Below are 19,166 nucleotides of genomic sequence, written 5' to 3' on the forward strand. Positions count from 1 at the left end.
CTCTAGGGCTGTGAAATTCTACTGCTCATATATATATTATTTATGGTTTTGCTTACTTGCACCTTCCTCTTGAGGAGTAAATTTTTCCTCTACTTTGTATCTGTGAAACCCTATAAAAGTTACTGGGGACTATGAAAGTATAAAAGGAAGAGAGAATCTGACTTCATATTTCCTTAGCCCCTCTAAGCAGTTTCCTGTTTAGAGCAGGAATTGTGAATGAACTGGTGTTATGGATAGGGCAGCAGACGCAACCTGCAACAGAAAATCTAAACTCTGGAAAAACAAATCCTTTCTCTGTACTAAAACACAACATTTCTTTCTAGAAGGAAAAACGGACACTCTCTTCTGCAGAAGACAACATCTCCAAAGAGTTTCTGTTGTGTGATAGCCACTGAGTTGTGAATTGCCAACAGAAACATTGTGCGTTTATACCAATAACAAACAATGAGTTGCTGAAGGCAACAGCTGTTACTCTCATTTGAATAAAAAAACTCTGGCAACTGTTATAACTAGCTATGTAATCAAAATGTCTTCTTTTCTGCACCTACTCAAATACCTTAGTTGAGGTTATGCCAGAAGTAAAGGGTAGCTGATACCCACCTTAATTCTGACTGACAATTTTACGGGAAAATCTGCTTTAAGACCTCTCTCCCAAGATCGTTCCTATGGAGAACGTATTCCAGATTAGCTTCACTGGCTGCCAAATGTAATTTTTATGCCACAGCTAAATAGCTTCCAGCACATGTTTCAGGACTTAATTGGCCTTTAGCGTATCATGGCCTGGAAAGTGACAATGACAACTGCTACCTCAGTATGCAGTATGTCTTCATCCTTGGAAAGGGTTAAACACATGTGTATAGTTGTTCCTAGGAGAGCAGTGCCATGCCATTTTGGGAAGAGAGGATGTATTTCACGACCAATGCTGTCATCTACATGCAGACTACAATATCTGTATCTTTTACGGTGATGCTCATGGCACATCCTGTCCTGGTATAAAATCTCAGAATGCCATCAGCAGATGGAGCACAGAAGGAGAGCAATGTGATTTTTTTATATACATATATATGTGTGTGTGTGTGTATATTTGTGTGTATATATATGTATATGTGTATCTATGTGTGTATATATATATATATATATATAAATATATAGGAATAGAGAGAGAGAGGGAGAGAGAGATCCTGCACTGCTTGTTTCCTCAACTTTATCATCTTGGGAGGAAAAAAAAAAATCTTTCTTAAAAACTGTTTCAATTTGATGTGGATGTTAAAGAGAGAAAGAGGGAACAAATGCACGACACAGATTCATAAAATAAACAAAGAAGTTAGAATAGTTTGACTGTAGGATGTCACGACCTTGAATAATTTTTTCCGTAATATGTTTACTAACATTGTGCATTTTAGATGTGCTCATTAGTTTCTACTGACTTTTGCTCTTAGACTGTCAGGATGTTTTTCCTCTGCTCCTTCCACAAATTCTACTTCATGCTGCTTCTATGTTTCATAACTTTCCTTAATTGTCTAGCTCTACCGCATTTGGATTCTAAAAGGTGTCTTTCACCGTAATCTGTCTTTTTAGTTTCTGTATGGCTTTGTGTTCTCAAGCGCCATCCATGTCCTGAATGTTTAATTTATTCCTGCAGCAATCAATTTCAGAGCATTGTGCAAGAAAGGAAGCTCTTCTTCTGTATTAGAAAAAATGACATCATCTGCCCTCATACATTCATTTTGTGTGTAGAAGCGTCTCCATGTCAGTCTACTGTTTCGTGTAAGGTTGAGGGATTTTTCCTTATATTTTCACTGTGAATAGAGGACGTGGTTGTGTACATGTTTCTGCATCTATCTGAAGTGCTCTCTAGTAAGGTACAAGAGTGGGACCTAGCATTTTATGCAATTTTCTTTGTATGGCTGACAGAATTAGAAAATTTATTCAGAATGGCCCATATGGCAGAAATCTGGTTTTAACATGATGAATATTGGGGTGTCTTTAAAGACAAAATTCAGGCTATGCTTCTGTTGGCCCATGTGTTTATCAAGGATTTGCGCAGCTAAATTGGGGTAGGTTTGGCTCGATAGTAGGAGTTCACCCAGGAGATGAAAAGGAATCCCTCACATCCCTGTTCAGTCTCTTAAGGCCTTATCACTTCTTACCTCCACAGTGAGAAAAAGTCAGTCAGGAACTCCACAAAAGGATCTTCTGGAAGAATTTCCTTCCTAGGGACTTTCCCTGATATAGTCCTTTGATAGGTTTTGTTACTAGGTTCCTCCTTTTCTTTAAAAGACAGAAAAGAACCATCTAGTTAAGTCTATTTGGTCTTGAAGTACATTAGCCAGTCTCTTGCCAAGTGTAGATTTTCATTTAAGACACAAAGTTGTTCCCACGATATGGCAGGTCTCCTAGAGACTTGAAGTCCAAGAGCTTTTGATAAGAAAAAAAGCATTTGATGTGAAAATGTAGAGGTATAGTAAAGACTCTTCTCAGTTTCATCATACAGCTGGCAGAAGGGATGCCATGAGAGGATACTCCTTTGTATTTACTGTTCCCACACTCCATTGTCATTATAAAAAAGAGATTGGTTAAGGTAACTTTATTTTGTGCTTAAAGTTTTCTTTCCTGACCCCCTCACAGATGGGAGATTGGGAAGTGGAGCACCTGCAGTCTTACCTGTGGGGTTGGATTGCAGACAAGAGACGTCTTCTGTGCTCACTTACTATCAAGAGAAACTAACGAAACGGTGATTTTGGAAGATGAATTGTGCTATAAACCCAAACCGTCTCTTGTGCAAGCCTGCAATCGTTTTGATTGCCCACCTTCCTGGTACCCTACAGAATGGCAAGAGGTAAGAACGCATAAGTAATCCCATGTTAAAAGTAGACATTACCTGTATTACCAGTGCAACATTTTAGGTTAGCCCACCAAGAGGGTTCATTAGTCGCACTGGTGAGTTGTTTGTTAAAAAACCAAAAAAAATGAGGTTTTTCCTTTTTAATGAAAAGTGTATTAAAGGTAAATAATCAGTATTGCTACTTCTAACGCCAAATTAAAGAAAACTCTTAACCGCTGAATATAGGTTCCAAGCAGAAAAGATCTTGAATCTAATGTTCTGCTGCCACCAGTAGTTTGATGTAGCAATGCCAGCGTCTCTAGAAATGTGCAGTTATAAAGATCAGGGAGCAGAGAATCTGTAGAACATGTTAGGTACTCCTTATGTTCTTAAGTAATAACTAAGTTTAGGGCAAGAAACACTCCTCGTTGTCCATAGTCACAAATGAGCGTTAGGCACTTCGCATGAGGGACTCTGTGTCCTATTATACTAACACTGGAAGTTCTTGTCTCTGCGGTGCATCTGTAGAAGGCTTTTTGTCTTTGGAAGGTAACTTGAAAATGTTTATTTTTATAAATCACAAGTGAAATAAATTCATTTTCTGTCAACTGGTTGCAAATGAAAACGCCTGTGCTATTCAGAACACTTAAGAGTACTTATGTTAGATTTACTATTGCACAGGGAGAAATTACTGTGCTCTGTTGTCAAGAGGAAAGCTAAAATTTGCTGTCTAGTGGAGATGCCAGAAAAAGGCTGATTTAAACCTTAACAGTGCAATTTGAGTAGAACTTCCACTTTCTGCTGGGTGAAAGGGCTCACTCCATCCTATGAGAAAACCATGGGCGTTTGGCACAGTGCTTAAATATGCGCAGCAGGTCTCCATCTGTAAAATTTACCAGTTACTTAACAGCCAGGGAGATGTTAATGTAGTTACCTAATGAAATTGTTAGATCTGTGAAGCTATAGTTCATGGGCAAGCTGTGGGCTTGGGCTGCTGTCCTTGTAACCAAAATTTATTCCAGCTTGATGTTCTATCAAAGCCAGATGACTAGCCTCTGGCATTAGTCCCTTGTTGTAAATAATTCAGCGATATTTAATGCTTTAATGTTAATTTATCTGCTGAGGTTCATGTATGCATATTGATTTAGTTGAACTTCTTAATATTTCTAGTTTACACTGGTACGTTTGTAAATATCCAATAGTATTCTATTAATGCACAACATGATAAAGTCAAGCATTTCGAAGTTCGGATATGCTAGAATGAGGAGTGCCTATCCAAGTTAAAAGGCCTATAATTAAGATAGCAATTTTGTTTGAGTTTATCTGAACACACTCAGAAGAGGCGTACATGACTGTACATGGAAAAATTGGCACTCGGCATGCTAACAGTAACCATTGACTATAGGTCACCCTAGAAAGCTACCTAAATAGTTTCTGCTAAAGTAATTTCTAGACTGATTTTTTTCATGTCAGGCATTTTCTGCAAAGTGTAAACACAGGTATTTCCCCCTATCTATATAACAGTTCAGCCATTTTTTATACCCGCTCCGGGGCGCTCAAATACAGAGTCTTGTTAAAAGGTATATTATATTTTATGGAAGATGGAGCTCAGTGAAGCATAAAGGCTTTAACAAGCATATTAATCAGGAATTAAATCAAAATTTTTACAGCAGATTTGATTTGTTAACTAAGTTTATGAGTTAGAGTACAATATTAACCTCTATCCTTTGTCTATCAGATAAAATATAATTATTTATCTCAGTTGGTATTCATTTTTGTTCTATGATAGTGTAAAGCTTTTGTCATGCTTCATCTTAGCAATTGGATTAGGGGTGCCTTCTCTGCTATGAAATCTAAACCTGCTAAAGGGTACATGGACTTTTGCATATGATATTTATTCTGTGATTCAGTGTAGACTCGTTCAGGATGGGCAGTAGACACAGAGACACTAGTTTTTCTCCATATTTCAGCACATGGTGGACGTAAGAGGTTTGCTGCTGTTAGCAAATTATTCCTTGATGAGATTATATAGAGATTTGTAGTTCTCTGAACTAAACTTATTAACAGACACTCTCTATGAGAGAATGTCTAACACATTAAGTAGAAAGCTACTGTTATAGCCTAAAAGTTCATGTTAGCTCTGTGGGGGCTCCTCAGCAGTCAGCTGATTTTGTCTTATGACGCCACGACTGCTCAGTTCACATCTCTTGTGTTAGTTGCTGACTTCTCGGTACTGGATGGAGACAGAGCACAAGCGGTGCAATTCATAGCCATAATTTAGCAAAGGCCAGACTGTAGCTCTTCTGTTCTTACTTCTGTGGGCTTTGCAGGATTGAACTCCCCGTGGAGCACATTGCTCCTTACTGTGTGGGCACTGAGCGTGCTTACTTTTCACCAGAAGAAAATGGCATAAACCGTGTACTCCACCTCCTGTCTTCTGCCTCAGGTTAGGAGGAAAGAGTGCAGTGCAACCAGTCAAAATGAATTTCTACCCACTTATTCTTAAATACTTCTGTCTCCCTTGTTTGTACCACCAACCTCTATTGTTATTTCCATCAGTAGGAAAGCTAGGCCTCACGGTTTTGCCCCACATAGATTTACCTGTGGATGATCTCCATGTGAAAAACTGCACCATCAGGCCAGCGTGTAGCACCATGGGATTATTATAGCTGGTTGGCTCATGAAATGTGCTAGGGAAGAAGCAATCCAGACTGCACGGTGGTAGCTCAGACTCTTGGTGATTCTTTTCTTCAAGGTAAGCTATCCAGCGTAGCTGCCCAATCATGAGGTGAACAGCACAGCTGTTCACTATTTCACCAGGGAGAAATCCTGCAGAAGGCTGCTTAGAAGCTAAAACTGCAGAACCTGTACTGAAAAACAAACAAATTCCTGAACCCCTCATCAAGGTATGAGATGGGTTCCCTCATGTGGGGTGAACAGAACCCCTGGAGGAAGGTGTCTTTCTCATGCTACGAAGTGTCTTTCAAAGCTTCACCAGTGATAGGATGAACAGAGGGTGAAATCTGTTCTCAGGAAGTCCAGATCTGAAGCCATTTCTCCATTCTCATCCATGGAGTTCATAGTGCTTTTCCAAGCACTCTCTCACAATAGTTTTGAACAAACAAACAAACAGAAGATTTAAATTGCAATGCCCAGTGTTTTCTTTTCTATGGCCCTTTATGCTGGTTAAAGAAGAGTTATCTGAATTAAATGCCTTTAAAAGCCCCAGTGTTCCTGGCACATAAACACCCAATAATTACCAGTATTGTAACCTTCCAAATGGTTTTTACAGTACCTCTCTACAGGTTTGAAGCTGTTTATTTTCAAATAGTTCCGTTTCTCAGCTAAATCCATGAGGATATTTATCTTGTTCCCAGTAGTGTATTTTTTGGAGGAAAATGGATATGAGCTTTCATTTTTACAAGCACCTGTAGATATCTGCTCTGCAGACCTCAAGTGGGAGACATCCATTAATGAATCTTCATCTCTGCTTGTTTTATTACTGAATAAAAGCTATAGTCTCTAATCCCAGTATTCTTTTCGTGTTGTTTAGTGCTATCCGTGACAGTTACAAGATAGAACAATGACATGGCAATATAGTCAGCATGGGAAAACTGGTATCCTTTTCAGATATTTTCCTAGCTATTTTTCTCTATTTCTACAATATATTAAAAAGTCCTTTGCAGGTGGCAAGCCTTAGAAACCAGCTGAGACCTACAGAGAAAAATGTCTACTCCCTTTGCGAATGCTTTAGCTTACTATAGAGAAAAGGTATGAGAAAAGTTGTTTTTGAGAGTAAAGCCAAAACTTGTGGTGAGCTAATCCCACGGTGCTCAGCAGAGGGTAGTGCAAAATTATAACACCTGGCCAAACTGAGGGGTAGGGAAACCCCTTCCTTGACTGCCTCTGTTATCAGGAGGACTGACCAAACAACGACGTGCTTTGAAACGTTCAGCTACCTCCACCAGCCGCTAACAGTTATGGTGCAGAGCTACAACTGCCTAGCCCTTTAGTTTCCATTAGTTTCTGCCCTTTTCCCACAAGCTTAAGAAGGAGCCAGCCTTCCTGCTTCCTAAATAATGGAAATGGTGCTCTGCCTGAATCCCGTGCAGCCTATGCGTGTGCATGGATGCCCGTAAGCTTGTGCTGAAGTGGAGTGGATCCCTTTCCCCCTCATCTTTCACTAATGGTTATCAATTCTTTGCATTAGTTATTTTTTACAGATTTTTGTAGGGGGGAAAAAAAATTAAAGCAGTGACTGTTGAGGGAGAAGCAAAGGCCACAGTTCCACCAGTAGTTTAAGATAACACATGCCATCCTTTCTATTAAAGGAGACAATAACTGCTGTGGGCAGCTCTTTCTTGCCCTTAGAGCAACCCCTCCCTTACATCTCCAGAACTGCTATACAATCACACAATGGTCCTGGTTAAAACTAGCCAGAAATATAACTGGCTCTAAACTAGGTTAACTTTCCAGTCTAGCTCACTGTGCAGCTGGGCAAATGCCAGTATGTGGGAACGGGCAGCACAAAACCAGGAGTGAGTGGCTGGCAGACTTGGGTATAGAGATTGTCTTCTTTGGTCCCAGCCTTAGCTTACATTTGCTTAACCTAGTTATTAAACTAGGCGTAAATAAGTAGCAATGTAGAGTGATGTAGCCCTCTGAGTGAGTAACCTGGCAAAGTCTCAGATCCCCACTAAAGGAACACTGGGTGATACAGGACTTGGCTCTGCTAAGAAGCTGTAGGAATAGCAGGAGACACTTCACCTAGTTTGGTTGGTGGGATGAAACCACTGCACTTACCTCCTCTCTGAGACACAACAGTACTTGAAACAGCATTGTGTGATCTTTCTGAACAGCAGGGAGAGTTAGCACGTTAATTCAGATGGAATGTGATCAAAGGAGGCTTTTCTCAGAACTACTGTTTTACACTATCTGTAGATCCAGGCAGACATTGCTTTCATTAGTTACCCCTTTTCTTGGAAGCAAATGCGAGCTTCCGTTAGAGAAAAATCAGTGACGATTCCAGGATAATAAAAAGTAGTCGTTTTTGTGCACTAATCCAGTACTGTCCTAGAAAAGTTACTGTGGACAGCAGGGAATCTTGTTACTGTGTTTGTCTCTCTCTGGTATTTGGCAAGAGAGTTCAGTGTTGAGTAGCTAATTATTCTTCCTGGAAAAAAGCTGTGTGAATGATTGAAGGGCAAGAGACAAGAAAAAAAAAATCTGTTTGTCTTACTGTTTTATCTGGTAGCGATGGAGGAGCAGAGAGACTTGCTGGGATTTGTTTGACTGCAACAGGGAACATGTTTTTGTTGTGTGCCTACAGAGCTTAAACCATGCTGGCTCTGATATATAACTGCAGTCCTTAGGCAACCTCGAAATACTGCTTTTAATTGTATTTCCCTTGACTTACTGTCTCCTCGGGAATGAATTGTACTTGAATTAAAGGTTGATAAATGTTTTCTTTTGTTGAAAACTCGGGTGTTGTTTTACTAGTTTAATATTTCTTAAAGCTTTTGAGCTTTGTAGCATTCTAAGTGGGATAATGAGTCTAGTAATAAATTTTAATAAAACTAGTTGTAATAGTTTTATTAAAAATAAAACTATTTTTACTCATTAGAGAGAAAACTAAATTGAATATAGATACTCTTTCTTCACAATGTTCAAGTTTGCACCTTGTGTTCTGTCTTTCAAGGAAAACATATATCCTAAAAATAAAGCTAGCATTAAAGTTCATGCAGTGCTCTCTCATGTGTGCAAGATTTTATAAATAATTCCTTTTTTTAACTACTTAAGTGTATGTTTTAACATTTCTTCATGTGGTTTTCCACTTCGTAGGCATAATTCCCCTGTTGCAAGCTAAAAACAGCTCCTGCTAATTTCAGTGTAGCGCAAGCTCCCCTTTCCACTTTGCTAAGAGAGGAGAAGTGGAGTTGTGCTGCCTGGACTGAGCAGAAGAACGGGAGCCTGTTACCAGCCTCAGGAAAAAGCTACTCAGGAAATGGGGATGAGCCACTATGTTGACAAAAAGAGTCAGGGAAAGCACTTATATCTGCTTGTTCAAAATTTCCTGCCTTGCATGTGTGGAAAATGGATACAGAGGGGATATTTACATTAAGGAGAGAGGGGAACTGGATTCTCTGGATATTAATCACCCAGATTTGCTTTGACTCAAATAAACCTTTCTCCTTACCTTTTGGAAAGAGCACACGCTGCTGTCGTGACAGCCTTAAATAGAAAAGGGCTGCATGGTTACTTAATGGTTTATTGCCCTAACCTTGTGAATCAGTTGTTGAGACTAACATCTGTGAACGTATCACAGCTGATATACAGATTTCACATGAATTAAATAACAGAGAAATGCCATAATGCAAGAGGTCTGCAAAGCTAGGAATTCAGGGCGGAACAGTTATGTTTTGGGCTGCACTAACAACAGTTAGTGTCTGCAGGTCAGGGATGAGCAACTAGAAAATTACAAAAGGAAGAAAAGGCAAAGTAATACTGAGGAAATTTTTATTTAACACAGTCTCATTTGTTTTCATTTGTTTGGTTTTTTTGGTTTGGGATTTGGTTTGTTTGTCTGTTTGTTTTTTGCTAAACCCTCTTTTTAGTAAGCTAAATTTGAATATTTGTTTCAAGCTCAATATTTGATTCCTGGCTAATGTGATCTAAGAGGTAAAATAAAATCCTGGAAATGAAGGCCTTGAATCATCTGCTGCTGGAGAAGACTCTTCTACCTGCTCTAAAACTTCCAGTAGCACAATTACAGCTTCAAGCAGAAGCATAGGAATCTAGATCCTCCATGTCGTGTATAAGCTGCTCATTTTCCAGCTGCTGGTTATAGAAAAGGACAACTTTTCCACCTCCATTTTGCAGTTCTAACCCGTTGTTTCTGTGTCTTTTGTACAAATGTCTGAAAAGAAAATATTTCAGAAATGCTGAAGCAGTTCTCTAAATATCAGCAGAATAAGCTGCTTTCACTTTCCAAAATATTTTTGACATTTTAAAGGGAAGTCTGCTTTGACATGTCTGAAATTTTTGGTTATATTTTCTGTTTGGCTAAAACTGCATGTTAATTCCTACCCGAATTCGTAAATTAATTTTTGTTGCAAGTTGCCATGGTGCAAGGGTAATGTAGAGTGGCTGACTCCCATCTCCCCCAGTGTTCACAGACATGTGGAGGTGGTGTCCAGAAACGAGATACACTTTGCAAGCAGCATCTGGCAGATGGAAGCTTTCTAGAGCTTCCAGAGACCTTCTGCTCTGCTCCAAGACCCGTTTCCCAACAAGCCTGCAGAATTGAGGACTGTCCCAATGAGTGGCTTCTCTCTGACTGGACACAGGTATGTTACTTGTATGAATGAGGTGTCCAGTGCTGGATGTCTGTCTCCTTGTCTGATGGAATTGTTTTGTGCTGTTCGTGGAGATGAAGTTCTTGGTCACTCGAGATAAAGGATCCAAACATGTTTGGGCTGCAGAAAACCTGCTATGCCCAGTTTTGTCCTGTAATCTGCTCTTAATCATCCTGGTGGGGGATGTGATCACTGGCTCATTGTCCCTTCTCTGGAGATTGCGTCCACAGATGTTTTAGCCTTCCAGCCCAACCATCAAGACTTTCCTTCTGGGGTAAACAGGAGCCATGCTCCAAACAATACATCCCTGGCTCTGTCCTTTGCTTCTGTTCATCCAAGGCATCCACAAAGAGTAAGTTTTACTTTCCCAGGCTAAATGCTTTTTCTTTCCAAAGCCTGGCACTGTGGATGTAATTCTGATGTCGATAGCCTTTTCTGCCTGGGACCTCTCCAGCTTTTCCCTACGATGCAGAGACAAGAAGGGAAAAATTACTCCAGCCTGCTGTAGGTGTATCAGCATGGGTGCACGCACCAGGCCTCCAGGGTAGCATAGTCCCTTTCATTCTAGGACACTCCTTTTGCTATATTGCGGTTATTTCCTTCCTTCGGTTTAGGGATGGCAAAATAGACTTACTGTACTGGAGTCATTTGTACTTCCCCAGGCTTCCTTTCTAGTCCCACCTGGACTTGAGAAAAATGTCTGTTATATTTATAACAGCATAACTGAAAATAAAATTGAGTCTTTTAATACCTGTAAGGATAAAAACTGTTCCCCTAATTGCTCTTTCTGCCACCATTCTCCTGGTTCTTCATGTGAGGAGGTGACTGGTACTTAATTGTGAAGGAAACGCCAGTCACCTCGGGTAGCTGTTCCACCTTGACGCTTCATATGCTGATCTGTCTTGAAGTTTTAGTCAAATAAACAGATGTTCTCATGAAATCTATTGCCAGGACACACGTCCATTCTGGCAGAAAAGATGGTAATTCTATTCTCAACCTGTCCTCCTTCACAAGAAGTGGATTTTAACATTTTTACTAAATGATTTATGTTAATATTTGTACAGTTCACATTTTTACATGCTAGCACTTTTTAAAAACAAGCCTAACTTCACTTTCCCCTTCCTCTCCACTTCTTTTGAAGGCTATCCTTTTTTCACTCTACTCACCCTTGTTTCCTCGCTCTAATTCCATCTCCGGTTCCTGTTTCTGTATGTATGCACCTGTGGGTAGCACAAACACGTGTACAATGTCATGAACATGGGTTCTAATGCAATGAGTGTATTGCTCTGTGCTGCCAACCTTCCAGGGCTCAGCCACTTTCCAGCACCTTTACAGGTTGCTGCCTGGGTCCCAGTGCGATAACACTGCCTGTATTCTCACTTACTGTGATGCTGTGTACATAAATATAAAATAAAGAAGGCATGCTAAATTCCCTTGAACAATGCACACATGTGCGCTGAGCACTACAGTCCAGGATGAGATGGTCTATACTCTTTTGTGTAGAACATGTCTGGTACCCACCAAGCTGAAGTAACTTCTTGGTATCTGATGCACGTGTGTTATTCGTAATAGCAGTACAACAGCGAGGCTTGAAAGTTGTTTGGCCCAACCTAAATGATTTTAGCAGAAAAATATTTTATCTATGAGGTAAAACTCGATGTGGTCCGCTCTTGGCTGTGAACAGGAGTTACACAGACATACAGAAACAATATGCAAAGACAAGCTTTATGCTGTGGCACACTACTGTTAAAACAAGGGACACCACCCTAGAGAATAAAGTGCTAAAGAGACTGCAGGAAGAGTCAAGCACTCAAAAGACAAAAAATACTTATTGTTTCACCGCCCCAGCGTGCCTGCATTGTGATTATCTGTAACTGAATGGCCAGGCACTGTTCTGCTTTCTTCCACTGTTGTGTTTTGGAAGCTGTTATAGATCTGTACAGTGAGTACAGACAATGAGTATGCTATGGGGGGATGGGGTAAGGGGCAGAAGCACTCCTTTCTTTTAATATACCTTGTTCCTAATGGTCCTTACTCTCTTCCTAGTGTTCAGTGAGCTGTGGAGAGGGCACCCAGACTCGAAATGCCATTTGCAGAAAGATGCTGAAAACTGGTGGTTCAGTTATCATCAATTCCTCCCTGTGCCCACCTTTGCCATTCTCATCCTTGGTCAGGCCCTGTGCACTAGCTACTTGTGCAAGTAAGTGGGCAAGACATTTGAGAGTGTTTGGGGAAAGGGGACTTGAAAATCCATCACTAAGAAATTCATGCCGTCGCATGCTCCATAACAATCTCTTCCTCTAGTGTTGTTCAGTATTGCAGAGTATTTGCTGTTACTGAGTTAGAATTTCTGTCTTGTGTAGCAACAAGGCAACCCATGGATGAAAGCTATAAATTTTACTGTTGGAACTGGGTCTAAGCCCATATGCTGGAAGGCAGCTACTCATTTCTGGAAGAATTGGCTCAAAATTCTGACCCAGCTCTAAGGTCTAAATTTCACAACTGGAATATAGGGGCTCAGAGATACAACTCAGCAGCCTGATGGCAGGTGCAAATTAGCACTCTACCAGAATGGCCTCAAAGAAAATAGTTGGTAAGGGATTTTGTTCAATATGATTTAAAAATACATTCATTCATTAAAATCACACAGAACCCTGTATGACTTGAGATTGCCACGGAACCATGCAACATAAGTTAGACATATTTTATGTTGGGATTTCATATACTTTATGCTGCCTTTCACAAGAGCAGTAGTCTCCCTATGTGCCCTGGCTTACAGTAATCCAGTTGGACATGTGCAAATTAGAAAGTGAACTTGACTTCAGCTTAAAGCAGAATGTGAGCTCTAAAACCTGCTAAACGTTGGGTACCTCAGGGAGGACAGCTAACGGTCGGAGCCAAAGCTGGGATCAAATGTTTGTGTTATTTACTAATAATGCACCTATCCTGTTTTGTTCTGTGCTTTGTAAGGAAGATCTCTATCATAGAGGTCTGGAAACTGGTAGGACATGCTGAATTAATGTAGCTTAATAGTATCTATCCTATGGTTTTTAAACCTATTCCAAACAGTTTTGTTCTGTTCAGTGTTACTCCCTTAGGTAACAGTGCTTTCTCTTGTCCTTATGGCTGTGCACTGCAAAACTGTGTTGCCTTTCAGGGTTTGGATGATAAACGTATAAAAGTGTTAGGCTCCCTCCCTTTATCCTTTTTATGTATTTATTAAGCAACTGGCTTCATTCAGATACTTTAACAACGAGAACTGCATTTCCGCTGCAGTTTTTCCTTCTCGTGAAGTTCTGTCCCTGGCACTTTAGTTTCTGCATGTACCCTGGGCAGGACATTGGCATTCCTAAAGTGTGCTCTGTTATTTTCCGGCAGTCGGTCACCACTTTCTCCCACTGCTCGTTAATGGATCAAATGCTGCCCATGCCAAAGTAAACGGCTTGTTTTATTTTAATAGTATCGCATACTAATAGTATTAATGATATTTCAGGGCACAACAGGCCAGCTCATAAGCAAAGCCCCCATATTATGGCTGCAAAGAAAGTTTACATCCAGACAAGGAAGCAGAAGAAGCTACATTTTATTGTGGGTGGGTATGCCTACCTGCTGCCTAAAACCTCCATTGTTGTCCGATGCCCTGCAAGAAGGATCCGGAAATCAATGATCACTTGGGAGAAGGATGACAAAAGACTCATCAGCTCAGCTCACATCACCATTGTACCCTATGGTTATATGAAAATTCATCGTCTGAAGCCCTCAGACACTGGGACATACACCTGCACGGCAGGGCCAGCCCGGGAGTATTTTGTAATTAAACTAATTGGAAGCAACAAGAAGCTCATTGCTGGGCAACCAGCTGGCATTAGGGAGGAAGAAGCTATGAAAAAGGCCAATTTAAATGAAGCCTTGCGAACTCAGGAGAAACATCTCAATGGGATTCTCTTCAATGGGAGCAAGGCTGAAAAAAGAGGACATCTTGCTGACCTCAGTAGCTGGTATGATGAAATTGTCTCAAAGCTGCTACAGCACAAGGGCTGGCCAGGGGAAAATCCAGAGTCCTGGGAAGCCCAGGAGTCTACGGAGAGAAATGTATCCTCAGAAGAGGACCAGAGCCAGGAGTACAGCCTCCCATTCACTATGGTCACTGAGCAGAAACACTTGGATGATATCATAAGGAATTTGTCTCAGCAGCCTGAGGAGCTTAAAGAGGTCTACACTGAGCAACTTATTGTACAGCTGGCTCGTGAAGTTTTCAAGAGCCACTTGGAGCGTCAGGAATCTGCCCTTAAAGCGCCAAGGCGAAGAGTTGATTTCACCTCAGTAGAGTACCCTTTTCACAAACGTGTTTCTGGCTTTGCCAGCTCCCTGAGGACTACTTCTGCTGAAGCACTTCTTCCCACCTCTGTGGACCTGGCAAACGGTTCACGCAGACCTCCTCGAAAGCCTGCCATCCTCCGAAAAATTTCAGCAGCACAACAGCTCTCTGCCTCAGAGGTTGTCACCCACCTGGGACAAACAGTGGTCCTAGCCAGTGGCACACTCAGTGTGCTGCTTCACTGCGAAGCAGTGGGAAACCCGAAGCCCACCATCAGCTGGGCGAAGAATGGAGAGGAGGTGAAATACAATGATAGGTAAAAGAGATTATTTAACTTTTAAAAAAAATAGTTAACATTGTGACTCTTCAGTTTCCATTTTTTTAATGCCTCTCAGTGCTGCTGGCAAAATCGCATTTTGCTGTAGTGTGGCTTCATAGCAGAAAGAAGGGCAAACAGTTATGAAGTGGCAAACAGCATAGCATACTGTACCTCTGCTGCAAAATCTGGATGATGTGCCCGTCTGGTGGGGCAAACAGAACATTTATTTCAGTAAATAAAATAAAAAAAAAAAAAAAAAGGTTTAGGGTGCTAAAGTAGGTAAATAGATAGTCAGTAGAGTTCTCTATGTTTGAGGGCTTGGAAGTTCTAGTGTATTTTCCTGTCTGAAGGTGGAGGTTTCTGCTACAAAGATAGGCTTTGAAATACTAAGATTGATTATATCTAGATCATCATTTTCAGGTTTCAGGGTTAATCCATTACATGAATAGGGCTGTTTTTGTGACTCTCTCAGGTATTGTTTTTAGACTGGTTCCAGATTCAGAGGGATGTTCATGAAGGGAATTACACTCAGCACATATTTTCATGATTGATCACAGTATTTAAAGATACCTGAAAAGAGATCTGGAATTTAGCTTTCTGTCAAGGAGCGTACAGTATAGTTCCCCAGGGAAAGGCTCATTCTCCGTTTGAGATTTGAGTTGCATTTCTAACTGTGCCTCAGTCAGTTTTCTCCAACAGAGTTATGCTGTAGAACATGACCAAACTGAGACTTGTGCCTTCAGCCCATGTATCCGCATGTAAAACTGTCCTGGGATAAAACTCAGCTTGCATTACAATCACTATTCCTTATGTATGTTCTGACAGCAGCTGGAAACACAAGCTACAGTAGGGAAGAATTTTTTTTTCTTGTATTTCTGTATGGTTTCAGATAATCTGACATTTCAGCAAACCTGAACCTGTACAGAAGAACATAACTTGTGCTGGCTACGGCTGTTAGAAAACAGATGCTGGGCACATTAATGGTTAAATACTGTGGAGCCGTTTTTCATGGATTTTTGCAATTATCACTGTCAGCTGAACATGCTGACCTCAAAGCATTAGTTTTCTGATGTGAGTTGTTGTATCCTCCCTTGTGCAGGACTCGCAGTGTGGCACTATTTGCCCCTGGATATAGCTTGAGAACTTGTGCAACAAAATGTTCTCATAAATGTACTGCAAAAATGATGCCATTTTTCCTATAGGTATCCTTTACCTATAGATGGCTCAGTGTCTTTCAGTTCAACCATTTCTCAGATACGTCCTACATATGCAGCATGCATGCACCTGGTATTACTGTTGTATCGGTACCAACTGGTAGCAATACTGTTCTTGTTGATAGCCACTCTAAGGTTTGAATGGGACCAACAACTTTTTTTCTTCCTCTCCCCCCCCCTTTTTTTTTTTAAACAGATCTTCACTTCATAAGACCTTAAGTGACAAAATTAGTGAGAAAAATGTGTTAAACATTATTTAGCACATATCTGGAAGTTTTCTTTAAAAGTGCTGTAAAAATGTCACAAATAGTTCATCAGACAGAGAATGCTGCCTTTCAGCTTCTGTTACATCTTAAATCAGAAGAAATGCACGTTTCTATAAAGTTCTGGACTGACCCTCTCACCCATTTACAGCAAATTCCTAAGTCTAATGAAAGCTGAGTGCATAATGGCCATTATTTACATACATGCTTCAGTGCAATAGCGGACAAAATAGACTAAGTGCTAGTTACATGCTTAATCATGTGGATAGCACACTTTTTTTTTTTTTCCCCTCTTGTATTGAGTAACTGAGACTCGATGATTAAGATTTTGTGCCTTGGTCCTGTTTTGTGAGAAGGTGTGCTATAAGAATAGGCAGAAATGCATATGGACACAGTTATAGTGACTGACATGGTATAAGACAAGAGTCTGAGGATCTGCTGCCAGCTCTTTCTGCACAAGGTGTTGATCTCAGTTTGGTCACCAGGTCAGCTTGGGAAATTTAAAAGAGAGTCAAGACAATTTCCATTGCAGGGCCTTTAGATCATCCAGTGAAGTCTTGATTTAGCGAAGATGCAATTGGTCCTTCTGTGTAATTATAGACTTAGTGTGCTAGCTCCTTTCTCACTTCCGCAGCTGAATCACTCCAGAATTTTTTTTCTTTAATGTATTGAATTTCCTGATTCTTTTCTCTATTTCTGTGCCTGGCAGCTAGCAAGGTTTCATAAGAAAAGGGAACCTTTAGAAGGCTAAGGAAGCCACTGAGAGCAAGAATGTATCTCTTGTGGAAATCCCGTTCAGTCCTGGATAAGACTCGAGCCCAGAGTATCTGTTTGTTTGGCCGTAGTTCTGTGAAAACATCTTCCTGGCCTTTTGGCTCCCCAAAAGTTGCGTATACATATTTTTATTGAAACTGGCTACATCCTGTTGGAATTATGCCATTCAGTTATTTTTTTTTTCTGTCCATTTGAAATGATTGATTTCTGTGGCATGCTTGAAAGAGAATGGAGGTTACATAAAGTCCATATGTGGTTAATGCAGGATGTTACATTCATGAGAAAATTACAAGTTTATCCCACCCCATATAAGGAGGCATGGTGTAGCAACAGAAAGTTTGCTGGTTTGTTGGTAATAACACAGTCTTATGATTTCTAAAACTTTAGCTTGAATTTTTTTTTTTTAACTTTACAATGCTTATAAATCTTTTTTTTTTTCCCCCAGTCAGCTTGGCTGAAATAGTATTAAATGATGTGCTGTATTTCTGAATATCAGGCAACTATATTTGCCCAAATTTTCTATCAAAAACCCTGAAAGTGCAATTTATTTGCTGGTTAGTAGCATTATGCATTGATCTTTCATCTTTAAAGGCCAAGACAGCTTTCACTCTGTCAAGTTTTTTTCTGCATTCAATTGCTGATGCTTCCACTAGGTTGGCAAGTAGGGAAAGAAGTGAGCAGTCCTCTGAGTTTCATAAATACTCAGCACCTGTAACTTTGGAGTTAGTGGAAGTTTAGTGATCATGGTGCATCTCAGAAGTGGACCACAGGTGTTTTACTGGGCTGTTGACAGCAGTACTGTTCTTTTTGGCTCAGGATGTTCTTGCTTTCTGCCAATCAGCTGTGTAAATGAAAGCCACAGGTTAAGCAATCTCCTCATGTACTGCTGTAAACTGCAAAGCCATCTGCACACAGTGGGGCATGGTATGCTTGAGCTGTCTTTCAGCTCCGCAGTCTGTCATCTTCATACTCTGCCAACCACAGAACGGAGAAAAGGAGCCAGTTATCTAGCCCATCTCTGTCCTACATGGATTTTGAAAATTAATACAGATCCTGCATCCTGTACCAGCACTGAAAAGACAATGAGGTGAGGGGGGTCAGAGAGTTGTGCTGAAGTCCAACTGATGCCCTCACTGAACTAAAATTTGTCTTACATCTGGGTTGTTTTTTGATATTATGTAGTAGACTACTGTTTTTAGGTTGGATGATGTTTATCTGTTTTGTGTATTACCAAACGTAGAGGTGATAAGTCCTCAGAGGTAAAGACATTCACTTTCATGCACTGTAGCCATGGGTTTTGTTTGGATCAGTGAGGTAGCAATGAAGGGTTTTATACCTGTGACCTACTTCCATGAGCTGTGCTATCTGCCTAAAATCACTTAGGTAAATTTATGACTCCTACTACATAGCTCTACTTGGAAAAATGAATTTCTTTAGCTTTAGTTTATGTACTATCACAGTCAGATGTAACGCAGGCCAACAAAAGTGAACGAAAACATATGACACAAAAAACTCCAGCAATTGAAAGTATCTATATGATTACAGCAAAAGAAATACTGACCCTTAACTCAAGTTTGTGTATTCAACCTGAGTACATGTTTAACATGAGTTTTCAAATTCTCTTCTAAGGTTAAATTGTCAGGTTGATACTAGCATGGATTCAGATCTGTTTACCTCTCATGTTCATTGCCAGTGCAGTTTCAGAGCCTGCTACTATCTATGCTAATGTCTGGAGACTTCTGTAAATTATGAGAATTTCATAAAACTTTCAGATTAGCTTTCTTAGGAATCAAATTTAAAAGTGTAAATCTTTGAGGAATTTATGCATTGTTCAGTAAGTCCAGTGAGAAGTATCTTCTCTTCCAAGTGTGCTGTAATCTCCATTGGTGAGAATCACTTGGATATGGTACCTGAAAATGGCATTATATTTTATAAACGGACATGAAGTAGAATGTAAACTGTAGGTGATACAGAGTCTGTGGTAGGTGTTTGCAAGGTGCTATCTGAATTAGTCACTGATCTAGGTCAAGCAAAATATATTTTCATCTTGGAGCTGACACAGTGTGGAACAACTGAAATGAGACTAATTAAACATTAAG

At 40.3% G+C, this 19,166-nt stretch overlaps 1 protein-coding gene across 4 annotated transcripts in view; it reads left to right on the plus strand.

The window, feature by feature from the left end:
* ADAMTSL1 (ADAMTS like 1) overlaps positions 1-19,166 on the plus strand; it is a 198,116-nt gene that overhangs the window by 132,732 nt on the left and 46,218 nt on the right. For all 4 annotated transcript variants that reach the window (XM_009677004.2, XM_009677001.2, XM_009677003.2 and 1 more), the window contains 4 exons: positions 2,629-2,839; positions 9,991-10,170; positions 12,226-12,379; positions 13,673-14,813. In XM_009677004.2, the coding sequence (XP_009675299.1) occupies positions 2,629-2,839; positions 9,991-10,170; positions 12,226-12,379; positions 13,673-14,813 (1,686 nt within the window). The remainder of the gene's footprint in view (positions 1-2,628; positions 2,840-9,990; positions 10,171-12,225; positions 12,380-13,672; positions 14,814-19,166) is intronic.

The sequence above is a fragment of the Struthio camelus genome, chromosome Z (genome assembly GCF_040807025.1).
Source record: "Struthio camelus isolate bStrCam1 chromosome Z, bStrCam1.hap1, whole genome shotgun sequence".
Classification (NCBI taxonomy): Eukaryota; Metazoa; Chordata; class Aves; order Struthioniformes; family Struthionidae; genus Struthio; species Struthio camelus.